The 20505-nt window shown below is 40.2% G+C and overlaps 1 protein-coding gene across 12 annotated transcripts in view; it reads left to right on the plus strand.

The window, feature by feature from the left end:
• The window catches only part of PTPRD (protein tyrosine phosphatase receptor type D), a 1452104-nt gene extending 1432750 nt beyond the window's left edge, over positions 1–19354 (plus strand). For all 12 annotated transcript variants that reach the window (XM_089489811.1, XM_089489739.1, XM_089489757.1 and 9 more), the window contains 3 exons: positions 8997–9151; positions 14718–14853; positions 15077–19354. In XM_089489811.1, coding sequence (XP_089345937.1) covers positions 8997–9151; positions 14718–14853; positions 15077–15145 — 360 coding nt within the window. In that variant the 3' untranslated portion in view covers positions 15146–19354. The remainder of the gene's footprint in view (positions 1–8996; positions 9152–14717; positions 14854–15076) is intronic.
• The last annotated feature ends 1151 nt before the right edge of the window (positions 19355–20505 follow it).

Below are 20505 nucleotides of genomic sequence, written 5' to 3' on the forward strand. Positions count from 1 at the left end.
TGTGGTGGTTGTGGGTTGGTGTTAGACTCCTTTTAATCTGTAGTACTATAGGATTTCAACATCCATGCTGAGGCTTCCCTGTCTGGAATGACTCAGGCTGCCATGATAACCATGGTTCTGTCTCAAGTAGTATCTGGACTCACACACACCATGCTGCTGGACATACTGGATCTTATATTGCTTGCTAGATGGAATTATGATGATCTCTGTGTGGAGGAACTTACTATGATTTAGGTACCATTTCCTGTTCAAGTTTAGACTCACCAGGGCTCAGAATTTCTGCAAGTTTGGGGAACCAATCAACATGGTCCTTCCCAGGAAGCTGATGATTCTAGGTGGTTTTCTGATATCTCCTGGGGATTTCCATGTTGTCTTGGTAGGCAGTTCTGTCAAAACTCAATTTAACATCTGGAAAAGGAAAATGATGGACAAGATTACTCCTTAGTGTCCCTTCTTGTAAAGTGGAGCCAAACCAGTCCCCCCTGGATTTTCAGAGAGCTAGTGGTGATAAAATGAGCAAGACAGATACTAGAGTGAAATAAATGGAGGATTTGGGGTGAATCTGACTTGAAGACCTACTCCATGGCAGTACAGGAACTAAAGAAATTATGCTTGTCTGCCACCATTATGTTTGCATGGAGCTGTCCTATTGACCAGTTTCAAGTGGCCAGAGGTTACATTCCGGCCCTCAAGTAGAAGATGTAAACTACTCAACAGCCCACTGTGAAAAATATTCACAGTACTTTGCAGATTAAATCACTCAGATCTGCTCTAACTTGGGGGCTATACAGACCGGCAGTAAGCACTGGCTTGGGGTGACATGTGGGCATGGTGTTTGAATCATGCATGCCCTGACACCACCCCAAGCTAGCATCATGCTGCATGCCTGACCGTACACCAGGCAGTGTTATGGCACTCCTTTGGCATGGCATTTACACACCAAATACCCAATGGTATGACCGTGAGGTATGGTGGCATGAGTACCCTTTTTCTATGCCAAAAAGAAATGGCATTTTACTGCTTCTTTTTGGCCCTGAAAAATGCAGGATCAGGACTGCAGCATGTGGTTGCTGCAGCTCCGATTTGGTGTTCAAAGGGGCAGCAACTCTATTCCTCCTTCCCACTGCAATCCAGGGAGGCTGTCTTGGTTCTAAACCAGGTTCTTGTGTCAGTAATGGATTGGATAAGAGTGAACCAACTGAAGCTCAATCCAGATAAAACAGGTGCTCCCAATTGTAAAACAGATTAAGGAATAGGAATTCAGCCTGTGCTGGAAAAGCAATTTAGCTTGTTTCCACTGGAGATGCCATGAGTCTGGAGGCCCAGGCTTTTATTTAGCATGCTAACTGCACCCATTACTGCAAATACCTAATCTGGCCATAGGGGCACATGCTTTAGTTACAACCCATTTAGATTCCTGTAATGCACTCTACATGGGGCTGCTTAAGAAGAGTATTCAGAAACTTTAGCTGATGCAGAGAGCTGCAGCCAGAGTGTTAACTGAGGCAGGGTTCAGGGACCATCTACCCTACTACAATAGCTTCATTAGTTGCCAGTCTATTTCCAGGCATAATTCAGGTGCTGGTTATGACCTATAAAACCCTATATGGATGAGGTCCATACTGTCTGACAGACCATATCTCCCAGTAGAAGCTTGCCTGGGCCCTGAGATCCTCAGGAGAGGCTCATCTCTCAATCCCAGAAGCACAACTGATACGGGTACAAGACAGGGCTTTCTAAGTGGCTGCCCCTGGGCTCTGAAATCCCTTCTCAGGAGGCCAGTATGGCTTCCTCTTTGCTGTCCTGCTATTGGCAGACAAGGATAGCTTTTAGAAGTATTTTAGGAAAGGTATTTTAAAGAGTGCCTTGTCTTTACTGAACCATGTTTTATTGCCCTTTTCCCTTTTTAAAAATATTTCAAATTGTTTTAATATTGTGAATATTTAAGCCTGTTTTAAAGTTGACTTTTGCATGTTTTAGTTATATTGTATATATTGTTTTAAATTGTATGGTTTCAAATTGTAGGCTGCTTTGAGCCCCAATTTTGAAGGGAAAGGCAGGGGAGAGGAAGAGGAGGAGGAGCGTGGGTAACAATAGCATCTTGTGGTAGCTTACCAGCCAAAGGTCTTAGCAAGGAAGAGAACTCATGCAGTAACACCTTCTGGTGTTGATGCCTGAGAAAGGACCAGAAGCCCTGTGATGCTGTGTTTCCATAGTCCCAGCCAGACAGTGAAGATGGACTGAATGGATACCATGATTCATCATGTTAAGTCCTGCTGAGCTCTTGGTACTCTGCCATTTGAAAAAGTATTAAAATATGTAACATCTTTTCACAGGAAAGTGGTTCATGTTCAAACTTAATATTTAATCAGCACAAGTTTGTGTGCATTCTTTTTTGTAATGTTTGGTCTGAAAAGCATTTAATAGTTCAGAAGACCAAGCTACTATTCACCTTTCCACCCTCTTTTGCTGTCTCCCAGTACTTGTTTTAGGGATTTTCTTCACATAAGACTGTAAATATGTTGTTGTTTTGCAACAGCTCTTTAGGTCCTGTGAGCTTGAAGGTTAATGTGGTGTGATTTAAAAACTGCAGAGCAAATAGCATTCTTAAGGGAAGCTTGACAAGCTTTACACATTATAATTTGATTCTTGGCATAGCTTATTCCTCTGCGTTTTAATCTGTCTGCAGAGAAGAGCTACACGGCCATGACCCTGGCTGGCTAATTTTCATTTTGCATTTCTTATCTGAACAGCCGAGTTGGAGGTTCAGAGCTGATGTAAGATTAACAGTATATAAACACTTTTATAGACCATTCTGCAGCCATTTTCAAGCTGTGATTTGTAACACTTCAGATTTGATGACAGGACAAACCCCCTAGTCTTTTCCATTATTGGAAGCCCTGTATTAATGTTGTTTAGAAAAATCTAGTAGACTGGTGATGTACTTGCAAGAGACAAAATAACTGCCCAGTAAGAATTCCAGTTCAGCATCAGAAGTTTCCAGCCTTTTTCAGTTGAAAAGTTTTCCAAATTCTGTTGTATTCATTGAAGTTTGGCTTGAAGGCTCTTTAGAGATATTGAAGGCAGCTGCTTGGGAGAGTCATCAAATCGTAGTTTGGTTTAATTATGTGGAATTTAATAACAGGCATTGTGATTACACCAGACAATAAAGCATTTTTACCGTTCATTGTTTTCAATGGGAGTGGAGTAGAGTCCTGTACATATCTACACAGAACCTCCATTCAGTTTAATTGGACCCAGGTTACTGTTAATAGTATTAAAACCCATCTTTAATTCTCCCATTGAAAGCAATGGAGCATAAAGGAACCTAATTTTGGTAAACTGCACCCGAGGTCTGAATGGAGAATCCACCAGAAATGCACAAAATGTTTCTGTTTTTAAGGCTACAGTTTTAACTGTTCTTCAAATAAAATTAAACTGAATCAGGACTCAGTTTCAAGTCTAGTGGGTTCTCACAATGTGTGAATTTCCCATCGACAAATTCAAGGATCATGCCCGATATTATTCAGTAGTGGCAACTTGAACACCTACATTTCAGTTCATGCAGCATTCATGTCACCACCATTGGATGATATGGGGCAAAACTGTTCACTTTTTTGGGCATCCATGGTGGAGGGAGCAGAAGTGAACCCCTGCTGATACAGAGGGCCCACTGTATGTGTGTTTGGAATTGGTGGCTTCTGTGTCTTGGAGTGTCAGTTGCAGTGAGATTGCAATTAGTCAGTTGTAATGTGCTGTACTTTCATTTTGTCTGCAATTAAGAACATACCTTTAGTTGTTGTGATGGCAGGCATCACAAGAATATAAAGTGTTGCAATGGCTGGCATGAAGAACATATCTGTATAAATACAGAAGGCTGTTCTCAGCTTAACAAAGAAACACAAAACCAGGATGTGGTTGAGCAGACTTGATTCAGGAGGTTTAGTGTGATGTAGCCCCTCCTGCAGCCTTTCCAGTGAGTAATTATTTGCCATTTGCTTTGTGACGAAATGCAAAATACTACACTAGGAGGCACTCTTGCAGAGAGGGCAACCCTTGACTTCCAGTCCTGACCCCAGACCATACTGCCAGAGGTCCTGCAAGGGTTCTATGTGTGTCTGTGCAAGTGTTGTGCTCCCAGCTCGTCATGTCTTTGCACTATGCATGCCTCACTCATTTATTATGTAGCATTTTACTACTATCTGATAGTTATTAGTTGGAATGCAGTATGGGTCTTGAATCTATGTAAATGGACCTGTGTCTTCAGAAAATATGGATGCAGTTTTACAGCATCCACATTCAGCAAAAGGCCGGTGTAATGTTACTACATTGGAGAGCTAACCATTGCACATCTGGACCAATCCACATAGGTCTGATGCACATCCGTAAAATGGCTAGGTACTACTGATTTGCATCTGTAGAGCCCAGTGTGCATTGGGACACCAGCTAGGGAGTGCTAATGTCCATTGATAGAGCCTTGTGCGCTTTGGGACACTTTTGCTGGTGGCCTGATACACATCTTTGTTATTCACTACGATAGTCCTGTAGTGTGTCTGCTGTGTAGCTATATATGTGTAAAGTTATGCAATGTGGACCATGTTCGCCCATATTTATAGGTTTTAGCCACTGATTGGAAAACATGTGCTAGTTTTCCTCCACACACACACTTGAAACCCTCATGTCCCATTGTGTCCTTACCAGTTTTTAAAAAACATTACCCATACAGTCCCAAGCCTGACTTTGCAGTCATGAGGGTTAGTCACTTTTCTTTTTGAACAAAGTTCTGAAAGCAGAGGTTCATTTCAATATTAATTTCTGTACACATTACATGTCTGTGCTTTTGCTATAATATATGCACAAACTCACAAAATAGACAAAACCTTGTGCTGATCTACAGGTATAGGACTCCCTCTTTACAACACTATTTCTTATTTGCACACAAAACAAGTGGCTTAATTAATCAGGATTTTATCTCCTTCCAGATGTGATAGCTAAGAACATGATAGGATTGTCAGTGAAAGTGGCTCCATATAATGTTGGTCTCACCCTATTGGTCTCGCCCAGCATCTCAAAAATTATAGTGGATAATAGATGTTCTACGGAATAGCTTCCCACATACAACTTTATACTTATATCCTCTGTAAACTGTCAGGGTCAACAAGAAGGGGCAGTTGTATGTTGCACTCCCATAGTAATGGTACCTGTCAAAAGCACTTTCATACTGTGCATAATCTCTTCAAAAGACATTTGATTTTATCCACAGCGACAGGCAAGATAAAAATCCAGATGGCCATCCAGTTCATAGGGCTAGGCAGAGAATGGAATCAGTTAACTGTTTCGCTCCACACAGCTGCCAAAAGGTGAATGTGTCCGTGCAGTGAAAATAACAGTATTTATTGGTTGTTTCTCTTTCCTAAAGGTGACATGCCTTTGCAAGTAAAAAAAGTTGGGTGAAACTAACCCCCTTTGTAGCTGCTGAGGATCAGATCCAAATTCATTAATTTAATCTTGGCATCCCTTTGGTGACTGCCATAAGTTATCATCTCATTAAATTACAGGACAGATCATTCGTCATGCCAACAGTGTGAGAACAGAATTGATTTCCAGACAGCTTTTGTGTTAGCTCACTGCCACCACACAGCTTTTATGGTGTCAGCCTTAAAGACCACATAAGTTATGAAAGCAGGACGGAACTGTGTTTTATAGATTTTTATTCTGACCTTTCTTGGCACACTGTGCTAGAATGTCTCAAAAGATGGTGGGCACTATGTTATTAACCTGAAATACTAGGGCAGGAGCAGATGCTGTTGATCTTTCAGTTGACAAAAATGAGTGCACCCAAACCCTAAATGTTTCTGCAGGCATAACATGGTACTAACTTGCTGGCATGGTGAGTTTTACAATTGGTATTGCCAGTCAGCCTGAAGAAAATTGTTGTCATTTAAGTAAAAGGCAATTTTAATGAGGTATAAATGTGTCTTAGTTCAAGATCATCTCAGAAGACCGCTACAAAATTAATAAAGGCTCCTGTGTCTTTTCCTAGTTATGCACATGACCATAGAACTTAACTATGAAGAGGTTTAATCAGGCAAACGGGAAGTCACTGTCATTTAAAATATTTGAAATGAGCAAGATGAGTTGTACGTTGTTAGCAGGGCAAACCTAAATCTATAGTTTTTCATTGGACTTCACTGATTGCCCAGGTTGTAAAAACATACCATTCCTCTGTAGATATAATTGCTAAATTGTGTGCCTGGAGAATTTCAAGGGTAATGCAGATGTGGTAGTGGAATAATATGAACTGAATTATCATTTTTGTTTTGCTTTGCTATTTTAAGCAACCTATATACCCCATCACCCCCATGTGAAAAGCAATGCTGAATGTTTTGGTGAGGGAATAATTTTTTTCTTGCCTCCAGCTTCCAAGCTGCTTTATCGGAATTCCCATAATCATTCAAGTTATTCATTGGTTTCATTCTGCAGAAAGTGCCTTTTTAAAAGATTGGCATCTGGCAATAACATTTCCCCTCCTCCTCTCCTGTACAATGCCTCAGTTATTGCTTACAGGCACGGTGACATGGCATCTGCTGTTTCTCTTACCATCACAAGAAACTAGATGCATTTGAAAGTCTGAGGTATCCAGAAGGCATGAAGGTTAACAGCAATAGCTCAATTTGTGTCACTTCTATTAAATGTCACCATTTACACAGATTGACAACGTCTGAAACGAGCAAGCACAGCAGTTGCGATCAAATCTTTTGGTTTTGTGTTGCACTGCGTTCTGCACACGCTCGTATCAAGCAAGGCACCGAACACAAAAGACACAATTTAAATTTCTTACTGAGGCTTGCAGTGATGTTATACCAGATTCAGGAGGCCTGTTTGCTTGCTGCAGTTGCAAGACCACTACTTTTGCTATGCTAATTTCAGAAAACATCATGAACCGGAACTGGATACCTCTATTCTGAAATATAAAGGGCATCTATTTTTTTTCTCTTTGGACTAGCAATTGATCTGATAGAGACCCCCCCCCCTCCAAAAAAAAAAAACAAGTCCAGTCCCATGAATGATTTGAAAATGAGATAAGTAAAGATAGTTTTAATAAGAAAGGTGTCCATGTTACAAAGCAGACAGGTTTATAGAGATAATTAGCCTGTTACAAGTATGAATTGCCTCCAAGTAACCATGCAATAAAACCTTTCTAAACTAGAAAGAGTTGTTGCTAGTTATTTGTTGCACAGAGCTAACTAGAATCATGTGAGGTCCTTTTATTTCTAGTGTGTGTCTGTGATACTGCACCACTGAACTGGAAGTGTCTTAGCAGTGTCCTGAATAATCCCATGTGACACATAGCAAAGTCTTGCAGTACATTGTGCATTTTGCCGTGTACAGACTCTGGGGCCTTCGTTTGACCTGACTATCATTTCCATTTGCCATACAGATTTGCCAGGGGCCACTTTTGCACACTAGGTCATCAACTGCTAGGAATCAGAATTCCTGAATAGAGTACATTCTGATTGGTGGAGAAAGTCTGGAAAAAAAAGAGATGCAATCCTAAGAATGGATTTCCTAAGAAAAGGGAGAAGATATTTGAAAGGCCCCAAAGAAGGACCTTGAAATAGCCACTAGTCAAGCCAGAAATGATCAGTGCGTATAAAGAGGATATGGATTCTGTTGCCAAACCAGTGTCTTCCACAAATATTTAACCTCCAGGTCCCTGGGACAATTAACTAGCTCATAGTTTCCTTGTCCTTAGAGTCTGTTTTTCCAAGATCTAAATGTCAGACAACATCCTCTCCAGCATAGGGAGTAATTTGAGCATCACTGTGGTTAATGAAATTGCACTCTTATTTCAATGTGGTTTTCCTAACTGCAGAACAGGAAGGAAACACAAGCTTCATCAGCATTGTAGTTAGCAGTGTTTTGGTAAATGCCATATCATACGTTCTGCTATAACCTGTGTTTTTATAAAGTGACTTGGCAATAATGTGATTGATTAATTAATTGAGGAACAATTCACAGAACATGGACTTTTTACTATAGCATGATTCCCATCTTGCACATTCAGAATTGCCATCTCTCCGCATCTCAGCTATTAAGAGGCAACCCACTTCCCCTCATCTTTGTTGTTTGGTTTGTCAGACATGTGGGTTTGGGAAGTTGTTCAGAAGTGTTTGTAACTTTAGTTGTGTGGAGGAGGATAAGACAAGCAGAGAGAGATTTGAAGGCCAAAAGCCAGTCTACTTCTCACCTCTCAACTGCTCCAGCATCAACTCAAACACCAACAATTTCCAAGAAGGAAGAGTTGTGTGAGCTAATTGCCTCTCTGCACACACCCCATCTCCTCTCCATTTCAGCTCATTGTCTCGTATCAAAACCCTGCTCCTCTTCCCCTCTCCACTCCAGTTGCCAACAACCACCACACATTTTGTCAAGAATATCCATATGAAAGTTTGCCTCCTCTTCTTTTGTCTCCTACCCTTTTCTCCCACTAATGTGCTCCTCCCAAACATCGATTCATGCAATGTGGAGAGGTGTATCTTTACTGCTGTTGATGCTCTCAAGATCCTATGCCTAGGAAGTGTTGTGTACCATGCAACAACAGCAGAGAAAGAGAAGGTAGTGGCGGCAGCAAACAAATATGCAACAGACAGGGAAGTTCCTGAGAGTCAGCCAATTTTATTTTATTTTCAGCAGATTAACATTTGTGGTAAGTTAAATAAATAGCTTAGATACAGGTAATATTTTTGAGATCTGCATCTAACTCTATTTTTCCAATGAGTCCTGTTATTTTTAGAGCACAAATTACAATAATGCAGATTTTTGAAAAAAGTAATTTAACTCTTGCATTATACCAGAACTTACTGTATTGGCTATTTTTGCTCATTGCATATTATTTTCCTTCCTCCCACCCCCACTGCCCACACAGACATACACACAAATAAGTTTTCTGTTTTACTGAAGTTCATGTCTGATCTGTGCCTCTTCCATTAAAGGATGGCCAGTCCCGAACAGTGAGGCAGTTCCAGTTCACTGACTGGCCTGAACAAGGAGTGCCAAAGTCGGGAGAAGGGTTCATTGATTTCATAGGCCAAGTTCATAAAACAAAGGAGCAATTTGGACAAGATGGGCCAATTTCAGTTCACTGTAGGTAAGTAAAAGAAACTCAGGTGCCACTGACTTTGTTTTTGACTTTGATTCCAAACCTAAATAATAATAACTTTTGAATACAATAGTAGATAAAGGAATTAGATATGAATTGAGAGAAAAATAATATAGTGAAAGAGCAAAATAAATGAAAAGTTTGGCAGCTAAGTCCTGTGAGGAACAGTTGAAGATATTTGACCTAGAGAAGGGAAGATTAAGGGGAGACACAGTTGCATGCAAGTTCTTCTCTGTTTCTCAGAAGGTACGACTAGAACTGGTGGGTCAAAATTGGAAACTGGGGGACAGATTTTGTCTAAACATCAGGGTAAATGGACTAACTGTAGGAGCTGTTTGCGGGACTGTCTGTTTTCAGGAGTGGTAAGTTCTCTTTTGCAGGAGACATTTTAATAGAGGCTGAACTTTATTCCATCCCTCAGGAATGTTGTACTTTCATCCTGTACTGCAAGTCCTTCACTGAACGGGGGTTGGACTAAGTGATCACCAACACACTTTCCAACTTCCATTTAGATCTCTCAGAATTTTAGTAATTCAGCATTTGTTGGATAATACCTGGATGAGAGAAAGAGGAAATTTAAGAAAACGTTTTTCACTTTTATTTGCTATACAGATAAATTCTCTAGCAGAGAGCTAAAATCATCTTCTATTTTCTCTTATTTAATACATTGCTTTCTAAATGCCATTACGGATTACAAAACCAATTTCACAAAAGTGTGCTCTGTATAATGCATGGAATTGTTTTTTTTTATATAATTAAAAAAAACAACACTTCCTACAACTGTTGGGATCTTTCCTATACACAGAATCACACCACTGCCCCCAATCCAAATCACTACTGTGGTGTTCAGACTTCATGGAAAGCTGTGCTTAGTCAAAACTAGAAACTAAAACCTTGCAAGCCATATCAGTTCCAGTAGAAGAACTTGGTGAGGAATCACTATGCAATTGATCAGCTTTTTTAGTATGGCCTGAGGAATTAATATACTCCCCTTAAATGTGAATTAGGCAAGGAGCTTATTTGTTTTACCTTCTTTCAGAAGCATGTGACGCAGAGATCAGCAGCATGCAAAGGATGATGTGTCACTGAATACAGAACATGCGCCACTCCATCCCATTTTGGCTGCATTACTGATAGTGACAGCACTTTAGAGTTCAAAACATGGTTCAGAACCATAACAGGGCAGGCTGAATTATCTGGTAGCATAAATTTGCAGAGTTATGAATAGAAGAGAGAATTTTAAATGAGATGGCAAGTGGCATTTACAAGTATATAAGGCCACCAACGTTTCCTTCTGTTTCTTTCCCTAATTTACACACAACTTTCAATATTAAGCAACAGAGCAGGGTGTCCAAAGGGTGTACTCTGGGCAGCAACATCAGGTCCTCTTAGGATCTAACACTCCATTTTTGAAGGGGAAAGGGAAGACTGCTCAAAATACTCCTTGCAGCATCTAGGGATATGAGGGGGGCAGTTTTGCTATGTTTTTGTCCACCCCCAGGCTGTGTTGCTTGCCAAGTTGGCCAAAGTAAATAAATCCATAGTTTTCTTCAGATTTCACCCAAGCATCACATTTGTTGTTTAATTTGCTTTAGATTCTTGCGGTCTACAGTATTCATTATTGCCGGTCCCATTATGTCCTTCAAAAATCACAAAAATTTCCTGTCCCTTCCCCCCCCCCCCCACCATCCTTTTTTTATTTTAAAATATTGTCCATTGTTCTCTTAGCAAAATGATTAGCTTAAATCTATCCACATCTGAAGGGAAAGTGTTTTAGTTTTCCAGATTCTTTTGTAGTTGGAAAGAAATATAGCAAAACAACCCTTCCTGCTGTGACATTTTAATGTATGCCAAGTTCTTTCTAAAGTTGAAAGTACAACTATTTGTGTTTACAACTACAAAGGGGGAGAATTCAGCATCTTTAGCGCTATATATCTCACTAGTTGGAGTTTGGGAAAGGCCAAAACAGTTAAACTATTGAAATGGTAGAACTGAGGAAAACAACATCCTGCATGTCCGGATTATTTTTAATAATAATAATAATAATAATAATAATTTTTATTTATATCCCGCCTTTCCAATTGCATGATCAAGGCGGCTTACAAGACAAGAAACGATAAAATACAAGTAAAACATCACAATATAAAAAGTTTAAAAACATCATTACTAGGGGTAGGAATGGGAATCTATACAAATCACAATTCACTAGGGGCAAGAAAAAGACAATATATTGCACTAATCCGGGGTCGAAAAACAGAGGGCAAGGAGCAGAGAAAAAACACTATTACCTAAAGTGAAAAAGCCAACTGGAATAGATGCGTTTTTAATTGTTTCTTAAAAGAAACTAAAGATGCAGAGGAACGGAGCTCTACAGGGAGCTTATTCCACAATGAGGGGGCGGCGATAGTGAAAGCCCTCTGTGAGGTCCTCACCAAATGGGATTTAGGGACCTCTAACAAATTGGTCCCAGATGTTCTGAGTGTGCGGGGCGGATTGTATGGGGAGAGGCGGTCCTCCAAGTACCCTGGGCCCAAGCCATTTAGGGCTTTATAGGTCAAAACCAACACCTTGTATTGAGCTCGGAAGCGAATGGGTAGCCAGTGGAGATCTTTTAAAATAGGTGTTATGTGGTCTGTCCTGGAACTACCAGCGACCAGTCTGGCTGCCATATTCTGCACCAATTGAAGCTTCCGGGTTTGGTACAAGGGTTGCCCTATGTAGAGCGCATTGCAGAAATCCAATCGAGAGGTTACCAAAGCATGTACAACAGTTTCAAGGTCCCGACGGCCCAGGTAGGGGCGCAGCTGGCGTATCAGCCGAAGCTGATAACAAGCACTCCTGATCGTCGCGTCCACCTGAGATGTCAGATGAAGCGACGAATCAAGGAGTACTCCCAAGCTGCGCACCGAGTCCCTCAAGGGGAGCGTGACCCCATTCAGGACAGGCTGACAAATCTCACCACCCGGAACCGAGGGACCTATCACCAGTACTTCCGTTTTCCCTGGATTCACACTGAGTTTGTTCTCCCTCATCCAGCCCATTACCGACGCCAAGCAGGCATCTAGAGGAGAGATGCCATCCTTAGTTACTGCATCAGTCGGAGACACAGAGAAAATTATTTGGGTGTCATCAGCATACTGATAACACCGCGCCCCGTGTCTCCGGATGATCTCTCCCAGCGGTTTCATGTAGATGTTAAAAAGCATAGGGGATAAAATCGCTCCCTGAGGGACACCGGATGTAAGTGCCCTCTTATCGGAGCGACAATCCCCCAGCTCCACCATCTGGAATCTACCCGAGAGGTAGGACCGGAACCACTGCAAAGCAGTGCCCCCGATACCCAACTCCCCCAGGCGTTCCAGAAGGATACCATGGTCGATGGTATCGAAAGCCGCCGAGATGTCCAAGAGCACTAACAGGGACACGCTTCCCCTGTCCATGCTCAGACGGAGGTCATCAACTAAGGCGACCATGGCAGTCTCAACTCCATAGCCCGCCCGGAAGCCAGTTTGAAATGGGTCCAGAAAATCGGTGTCATCCAAGATCGATTGAAGCTGGAAGGCGACTGCTCTCTCGATCACCTTCCCCAAAAAAGGTAGCAGCGAGATGGGCCGATAGTTGTTATGAATCAGGGGGTCTAAGGAGGGTTTCTTGAGCAAGGGTTTAACCACTGCCACTTTCAATTTAGATGGAAACTGACCCTCTCTTAGAGAAGTATTAATGATGCGGTGCAACATAGTCAGCACCGCATCTCCCCCCTGAGCTGCCAACCATGAGGGACAGGGATCAAGAGAGCACGTCGTCTTCCTAACGCTTCGAAGGATCTTGTCCACTTCATCGGTACTAACAAACTCAAAGCGATCCAGTATAACTGGGGCCACGGATGCTTCGGACGCCTCTCTTACAGGACCTGCATAAATACTGGCGTCAAGATCAGCCCTGATCTGAGAGATTTTAAAAAATTGCAGTCTAAATCCCTCCTATTATTTAGTTGTGCAAACCAGGTCATGATCCTGTTCTGACAGCATGGAGGGAATGTTTTTTTCTGTGGCATAGATTTGTGGTTAGCAACTAATAATGCTCTTCTTTGAGAAGAAATAAGAGAAAGTACATTCATCATATTGTTCCATTTTTATATAGCTACACTTGCATGATCTGTCATTTTAATGAGGAAAAAATGTTGTTTCCCAATCTTGTATGTCATTATATAGACTGTAGTCAAAAGTTTTTTTAAGCTACATTAGGTATAGGCATGTTTAATATTGCTTGTGATAAAGTATTACCAAAATAGGGCATACTCTATTGACAGATCAGCGGTCAACCAAATAATTTGCCAAATGATTTGCTTTCCTTCCTCCTGTCCTTTTTTTAAAATAAATTTTTGATTTTTTTAAAATAAAAACTCTCCTAAGAAAAACAAAAATATCAACATTTATATTAGTTACATAAGGCACAAACTTTATTTTTCATGTTAGGCCTTGAAAGAAGAAAGAGAAAGGAGTACAAAATTGGAATATATCTAGTTTGTAGTAGAAGTGAAGCCTTTATGAATACATGGATTTTCCCCTATATTGATCCAATATGTGTGCAATAAGCATTTTCATATGTAAAACTATTTCAGTGTACAAAACACCAGTACATGAGACGGCCTGAGTGACTGACAGTGAGGAAGAGACCAAAGAATTATTGATGCAGTTAATAAACAAACCATTATGTAGTACAGCTATCAGATGTTTGCAGCATTCCTGTTGAAACATAGGGCCTGAGCAGACTGAGCCCATGCTATCCTGGCCTTGGTGCTCACCGACATCAGTCCCTGGGTCGGCATGGGGATGGAAGGAGGGTGTTTACACACCTGTGCCTGCACTGACTCAGGACCTAGGACCTGCACACTGTTCCTTACCTTTCCGGTGGTAGATCCAACTGAGATGCCCCCCAGTCACCTAATTTGATGTGGAAACAGGATGCCTGGCTGCAACCATGTGGCCAGGCACCCCATTTTCATGTCAGATGGGGAGACCGGGGGGCGGGGGGGGGGTTCTTAATTGAATGCTCTGTGAGAAAGGTAAGGAATGTGGGGCCAGGGGCTGTCTGAACAGTCCGGTTTTGTCATGGAGTTTCTTAGAAACTGTGGAAAACCAGGAATATTTTACCCCAGGGTAAAGGCTCTTTGGACCTGATCCTGCCATGGGGATTTGGCGTGCATCATCTAAACTAGATGACACAAGGCCAGAGAGAAACTGATTGGCCCATGCAGACAACTCCTTAGTCAGTTTATCTGTGAGAACCAGACACCCACCTCTTTTCAATCAACCATGGATGGATAAAGCAGTCATGTTTTTTTTTGTGCTGTACCAATTCTGAACTAACTGCTAAACAAATGTAAGTAAGTCCTTATGATTTTGGACCTTTATTGCTTTGTTTTTGTTCAAAAACAGAATAGTAAACCTGTTTCCAGAGATGCTGTAATGATTTGGTTTGAAATTTACTTACTGTAGTAAAAATTCTTACCCCAAACTATCTTTCTTTCTTTCTTTCTTTTTTAATGCAACAGTGCGGGTGTTGGAAGGACTGGAGTGTTCATAACTCTAAGCATTGTATTGGAAAGAATGAGATATGAAGGTGTTGTAGATATCTTCCAGACTGTCAAAATGTTAAGGACACAACGGCCGGCCATGGTACAAACAGAGGTGAGAAAAGTAACAATTCATATAAATAGGTGACTATGGGTTTAGTTGTATGTGGAATCCTACAAAACAACACTTGACGCTTGTGGCATAACATGCCCTTTCCTAGTTCGTTTGGCTTAATCAGTATTAAGAAATTGGATGTCTTGTACATGCATTGAGCCTGTCACTGGAAAACAGCATGCAGGCATATTTTAACCTCTAGTTCTTTCTTTCTCTTTTCAAGGATCAATATCAGTTCTGCTACCGAGCCGCATTAGAATACTTGGGCAGCTTTGATCACTATGCAACGTAAAAATAAAAACCCTGACCCATCCTGGATTTTTAACTGTGGGCCCTTTAAGATCCAGAGAGCCTCTTCTGAGCCATACAGTGTGCTTGAGAAGTACTTTTTAACTCCTAACTAAAGACCAATTAGTGGGAAATATTAAAAGAAAAAAAAAACCTATTCCAGGTGGACCAACAATTCACAGTTCAATGAACGTAACCAGAACATAATAAAAGAATCCTGACTGGTTGAGGCATCTGAAGGAGTTCAAATTAAAGACACCTCAAAGGATTCAACTTTCAGTTGAAACTAAAGGGAAGAAGAAATTTCAGCAAAGAACCATTATCTTGTTCCAGGATTGCATGATCGTGAACAACACAGATTTTAAAGAGTACTGCAGTTCAGTGCAAGATATCCTTTGTCAAAAGGGCCAGTACCTGGCTTTTCTAAAAGAAAATGGACTCTTTGCTTCAACATCTCCCCTTCCTACCATGTCGCTCATGAATAACACTTTGGGGGTGGGAGGGAAAAGGGCGAATGTTTCAAGAGAAAGTCCTTGATTTAGTTTTTTAGTATTGTAAAGATACTGCTGACCTGTGCTTCATTTTTAACTGTGTAAACTTTTTTCCTTTTTTTTAAACAAAGGTTTATCATTCAATGAAGTGAATTTAAAAAAAAAAGTTGCATAACTGTTCATTTTTTTTTCAAAATTGTAGATTTTTTTATGCTGTAGAACTGTTACCTGTAATATCTTGCTGTAGAAATGTTAAATAATTTTGAAAATTTGCACATTTTTGTGCAGCCCTATATTTATCTCCAGGACCACATTCTCATTTAGGAATTACTTTTACATTTTAATTTTTTTTAATGAACTATAAATCAGTTAATCTACATGTGAATGGTTTTGTTTAGTTTTTCTTTTGGAATCAACAGGGAAGCGCAAAGTATAAAGCTGCTACTAACACACACACACACACACAAACACACCTTTCTCTTTCTATCTATAAATATATGTATATCTCTCTGTCTCTCTATCCATCTACAATAATATGCGTAGATAGATAGACAGAAATGCACATAAGTATAAATGTATATATTATGTATACACACGTATCAGTTCTTCCATGACTTGGATTTATTGAAGCAGTAGGGGGGAAATCCAAAATGCTACATTCAGTCCATACAATATTTCTGAACATCTTCTGCATTTCAAGATTTGTGCTTAAGGGTTATTGCTTCTTCTTTTCTTTTTCTTCTTTTCAAAATTTTTATAGAGGAAATGAGGAATGCACATCAGTGATACTTGAAATTCAGTCCTACAGAAAAATAAGGGACAATAATTGTGTACACACATCCCAAACACACAAACAAATACTTATAATTTTAAAGCTTCCAGTGAAGTTTGATATTTGTAACACCTTAGTGCAATAATAAACTTTACTAAATATAGGAAGTGTGCATGTGGGAAAGGTCAGTGCATATCCCCTTAGGAGGGGAGAATGTTGTAATATAATAGTTGTCAAAACATTTTAAAATGTATCTGTATAATTGTCTATAGTACACAGTAGGACCATTGCATTGATGATGTATAATGGAGCAAAGCCAAACTCATGTTGCTCTGTTAATCAGAAATATTTCATGACATACAACATTAATTAGAGATGCTGGGTTTTTTATTTTAATTTTTTTGCATTTAGAGTGCCTTATATTTGAAGCCTGTTTTCATAGCATTTCTTCAAATTTTGTTTGGCCTGTATGTGCATTGGTTGAATTCATAGTTCTCTGTTACTCTTCCCACTCCCTGCCCCACCTTCAATTAAAGTATTATCTTTTCAGCACATGTACAAAGAGGTCTTTAACAATATGCATTCCTGGTGTTCACCTGAGTGTTCAATGTAAAAAAAAATATGGTTTTTTTTCCAAAGCAAATGGGTAGTCAGGGGACTTTTTATCCAACCAGAGTATCCAGCAGCAGGCAGAACTACTCCAAATATGTCGTTTCTCCCAAACTGGCAATCATATCCATTGCATTAGTCACTAAAAGACAGCACTGCTATAGTAAAAAGATGAGAGAATTCTCCTAGCAGTTATAGGAGTGTAGTAACTAGGAGTGTAGTGACAAGGATTAATTCATCCACTTGCACATGGATTTCTTTGGAGGCCAAGGCATGTTCATTTTACTCAGGCTAGGAGGCCTCCTGAGATGAACTAAGTCAGGCAAGTAGCCAAAGGGCATTCATGTAAACTACATATGATTTTTGTTTTATCCTTATGGGTAACACAAGACATTCTCTGAGATGTTATAACAGAAGCCATTTGCTCTTGCATTGGTCTGGGTTAAGCCTGGTGCCATGTTAGAACACAAGTATTGAAGGAACACTTTTAGATGTTTTTTAAATGGATATGAATGATTTATCTTGACCTAGATTTATTTTTCCCATGTTTTCCATCACAATATGAAATAACTATATTAAAAGACCAAACACTAGAAAGCATTCTATTAGAGCACTTTTATGTAGAAAAAAAATTAAATGCGCAAAAATGGAAAAAAATTAAACGTATATATGTAATATAACTAAAACGTATTATAGAAGGCTACCTCAGAATGATTCTCTAACTTACATCTGAATCAGACATGAATGTGCACTGTATGTTTCCTTTCATATTTTGATTTGTTTCTGTTGAAAAATAATACTTAAAAGTGCCAGATCAAACAGCAATCTCATGCTTTTAGCCAAAAGTACAGCTGACAGGTTGGGAAAATGCAACATTTTAGAAGCATAGAGGAAAGCATGTCTGCACGGGAACTTTCTGTGTTCTTGGTTTTCAAACTTAAGCACAAGATTGGAAGCACATGAAGCAATACCCCCTCCCAGGCACCATTTTACATGGGATTTGTTTTGTCCATGTTCTGCATAGAAAACCTGGAGAGCGGAGGGAATACCAGCAGTCATTGTAGCCTGTGCACAGCCACCATGTGGTTTGGGGAGTCAGATTGCCCACAGCAAAGCTCCAAACAAAAGCCCTTTGCAGACATGTGCACGGATAGAAAGGCCTACAGCTCAGGAGAGCAAGTAACAACCCAGGCCTTCCTTCCTTCCTTCCAAAATCATTTGATTTGTAAAGGAAAAGTTATGAGGTACATCACTAGTGAGGGGTAAACGTGTCACAAAACAAGACAAAAATAATAATAACCACACATTTCCCCATCAAAACTGCAATTCAGATGTTGCTTCTATTTGAATCATTGATGTGCATTCCATTTCTGTCACTTTGCTGTGCAGTGATTTCTCTGCTCTGTTGTTGTTCTTGTTTTCTTTTCTTTTTTTAATTAGTGGATTTCATGATCTGCCATGTACCAAGCTCATAATTTCCTTTCATCCGCATAATCAGTACGGTGCTATTATTTACCTATGTATGTGTAGTTATGTATAATTTTGTAATTAGTTAACAATGGAGAAATACGCAAAATATATAAAAATTATTTGTACAGAACTTTTATTTTAGCTCTTTTTTACAAAAAATAAAAAAAATGGTTTGCATGGTTACATGTTGGTGAGGATGGCTGGGGGAAGGGAAGGGTTCCTCTAGGGAGATTTGCACTTTCTATACCTTTGTACTATGCACTGCCCTATTGATTCTACACCCAATAGTATTATTACTTGAACCCATCTGTAAGAATACTGCTTATGAAATTCCACTTGTGTGTATGTAAATAACACAAAACATATTCAAAGCAGGGGGGAGAGTTTGCAGGGGCAACAACAAAATGCAGGTTCCCCCCCCCAATTTTTTCCTCCCCCCCCCTTTTACAACTTTAATCTGTCTCTGTCTCTCTCTCTCTCTCTCTCTCTCTCTCTTTTATTTTCGAGTGCCCTGATACTCTGAAAGAATATCCCAGGGCTGCTGGTCCCGTCATCCATCTTGTTACGTGGCTTTGCCATTCAAGCTTGGAGTGTCTTTACAAAGATAATACGAGTTGTGTTCTTTGCTCTCGTTTTGGATGCCTAGACTGGAATTTAAAAAAAAAAAACCTTGTAAAATGGCTTGTTAAAAAAATACAATTACCTCTAATTAGTAGTACGCGTAAATGTTTTACAGAATGAAAGGCGTGCTTTTTATTTTCTTACTTCGTTACATTGGTGGCGAAAGAAAGTCTGTATGAAAATCAGTTCTTTGCTGACACAAGTTCCATTTGTTACAAATGAATTCTAATAAAAATGTCAGTGTTATGCAGCCCTGTCTTTTCTTATTCTTCTTACTTTTTGAAATTAGAATCTTTCATCCTTCCAATGTATACATAACCCAATCACAGAAGAAATACAAGTGGCTCATAAGAAGGGCAGCAATATTTTGAAGCAGAATTTTGAGGTATCCCTTATATTTGTTTGTGGCTTAGTGCTTAGAGTGTTGGTGAGGGACTTCAAGTGCAGAACCTCAGTGAGTCAGACATGTCACAGGGAGACCTTGAGCCCATTACATCTTTCCAGCCTAATCTGCCCCTTAGGGGTGCTGTGAAGATAAAATGGGGGAGCAGATATCAATGTATATGCAAACTGCCTTCAGTGGCACAGTGGTTAAGTGCCTCTACTGCAGCCACTCACTCACAAACCACAAGGTTGTGAGTTCACTACCAGCTAGGGGCTCAGGGTTGACTCAGCCTGGTATCCTTCCAAGGTTGCTAAAATGAGTACCCAGATTGTTGAATGCAATTAACTTACACTTTGTACTTGCTTAGGGAGTGCTTAAGTTCGCTGATAAGCGGTATAGAAATGTACTTGCTATATTGCTGTTCAGCTCATTGAAAGAAAGACTGAACATAAACAAAACTAATGATATGGCCACATATGGGTTGGCACCCTGTTTGTTACATACATAGACATTACTGGAATATATTGTGCACTGCAGTTGCCGTGTTGCTGTTCTGCATGGGGGTTGCACAATGCTGGCATGGTATGTCTCCACATGCAGCTCTTTACACTACACTGAATGGGTGTTCAGTGCACCCTAGATTTCACATGTGGACAATCCTATCATCTGGAATACAACAAAATAACTTGCAGTGTGTTTCTTGGATTGTGCAATACAGTGGTGTGGCTGCATGGCAGGGGTCGGATGAGATGGCCCTTGTCCCTTCCAACCTCATGATTCTTTGATTTTATGAACTGCTGCAGAAGGGAAATATTTGGGGGCATGGGCTAGATAGGTCTACCATGAAATACTCTTCAAGGCTTAGGTTTGTTGTGTTTTGTTTAAAACAGTAGGTACTGTAAATTAAGAACATGGAAGATAGAGAAGCATACTGACTGCTTCCTTTGTGCACAAATGTGTAACTCACTAACTGGATTCTGGCTAATATATTGTAAACAGCCAGATGTATCCATTCT

Source organism: Sceloporus occidentalis, unplaced genomic scaffold (genome assembly GCF_023333645.1).
Source record: "Sceloporus occidentalis isolate IW3139 unplaced genomic scaffold, rSceOcc1.0.p SCAF_1, whole genome shotgun sequence".
NCBI lineage: Eukaryota > Metazoa > Chordata > Lepidosauria > Squamata > Phrynosomatidae > Sceloporus > Sceloporus occidentalis.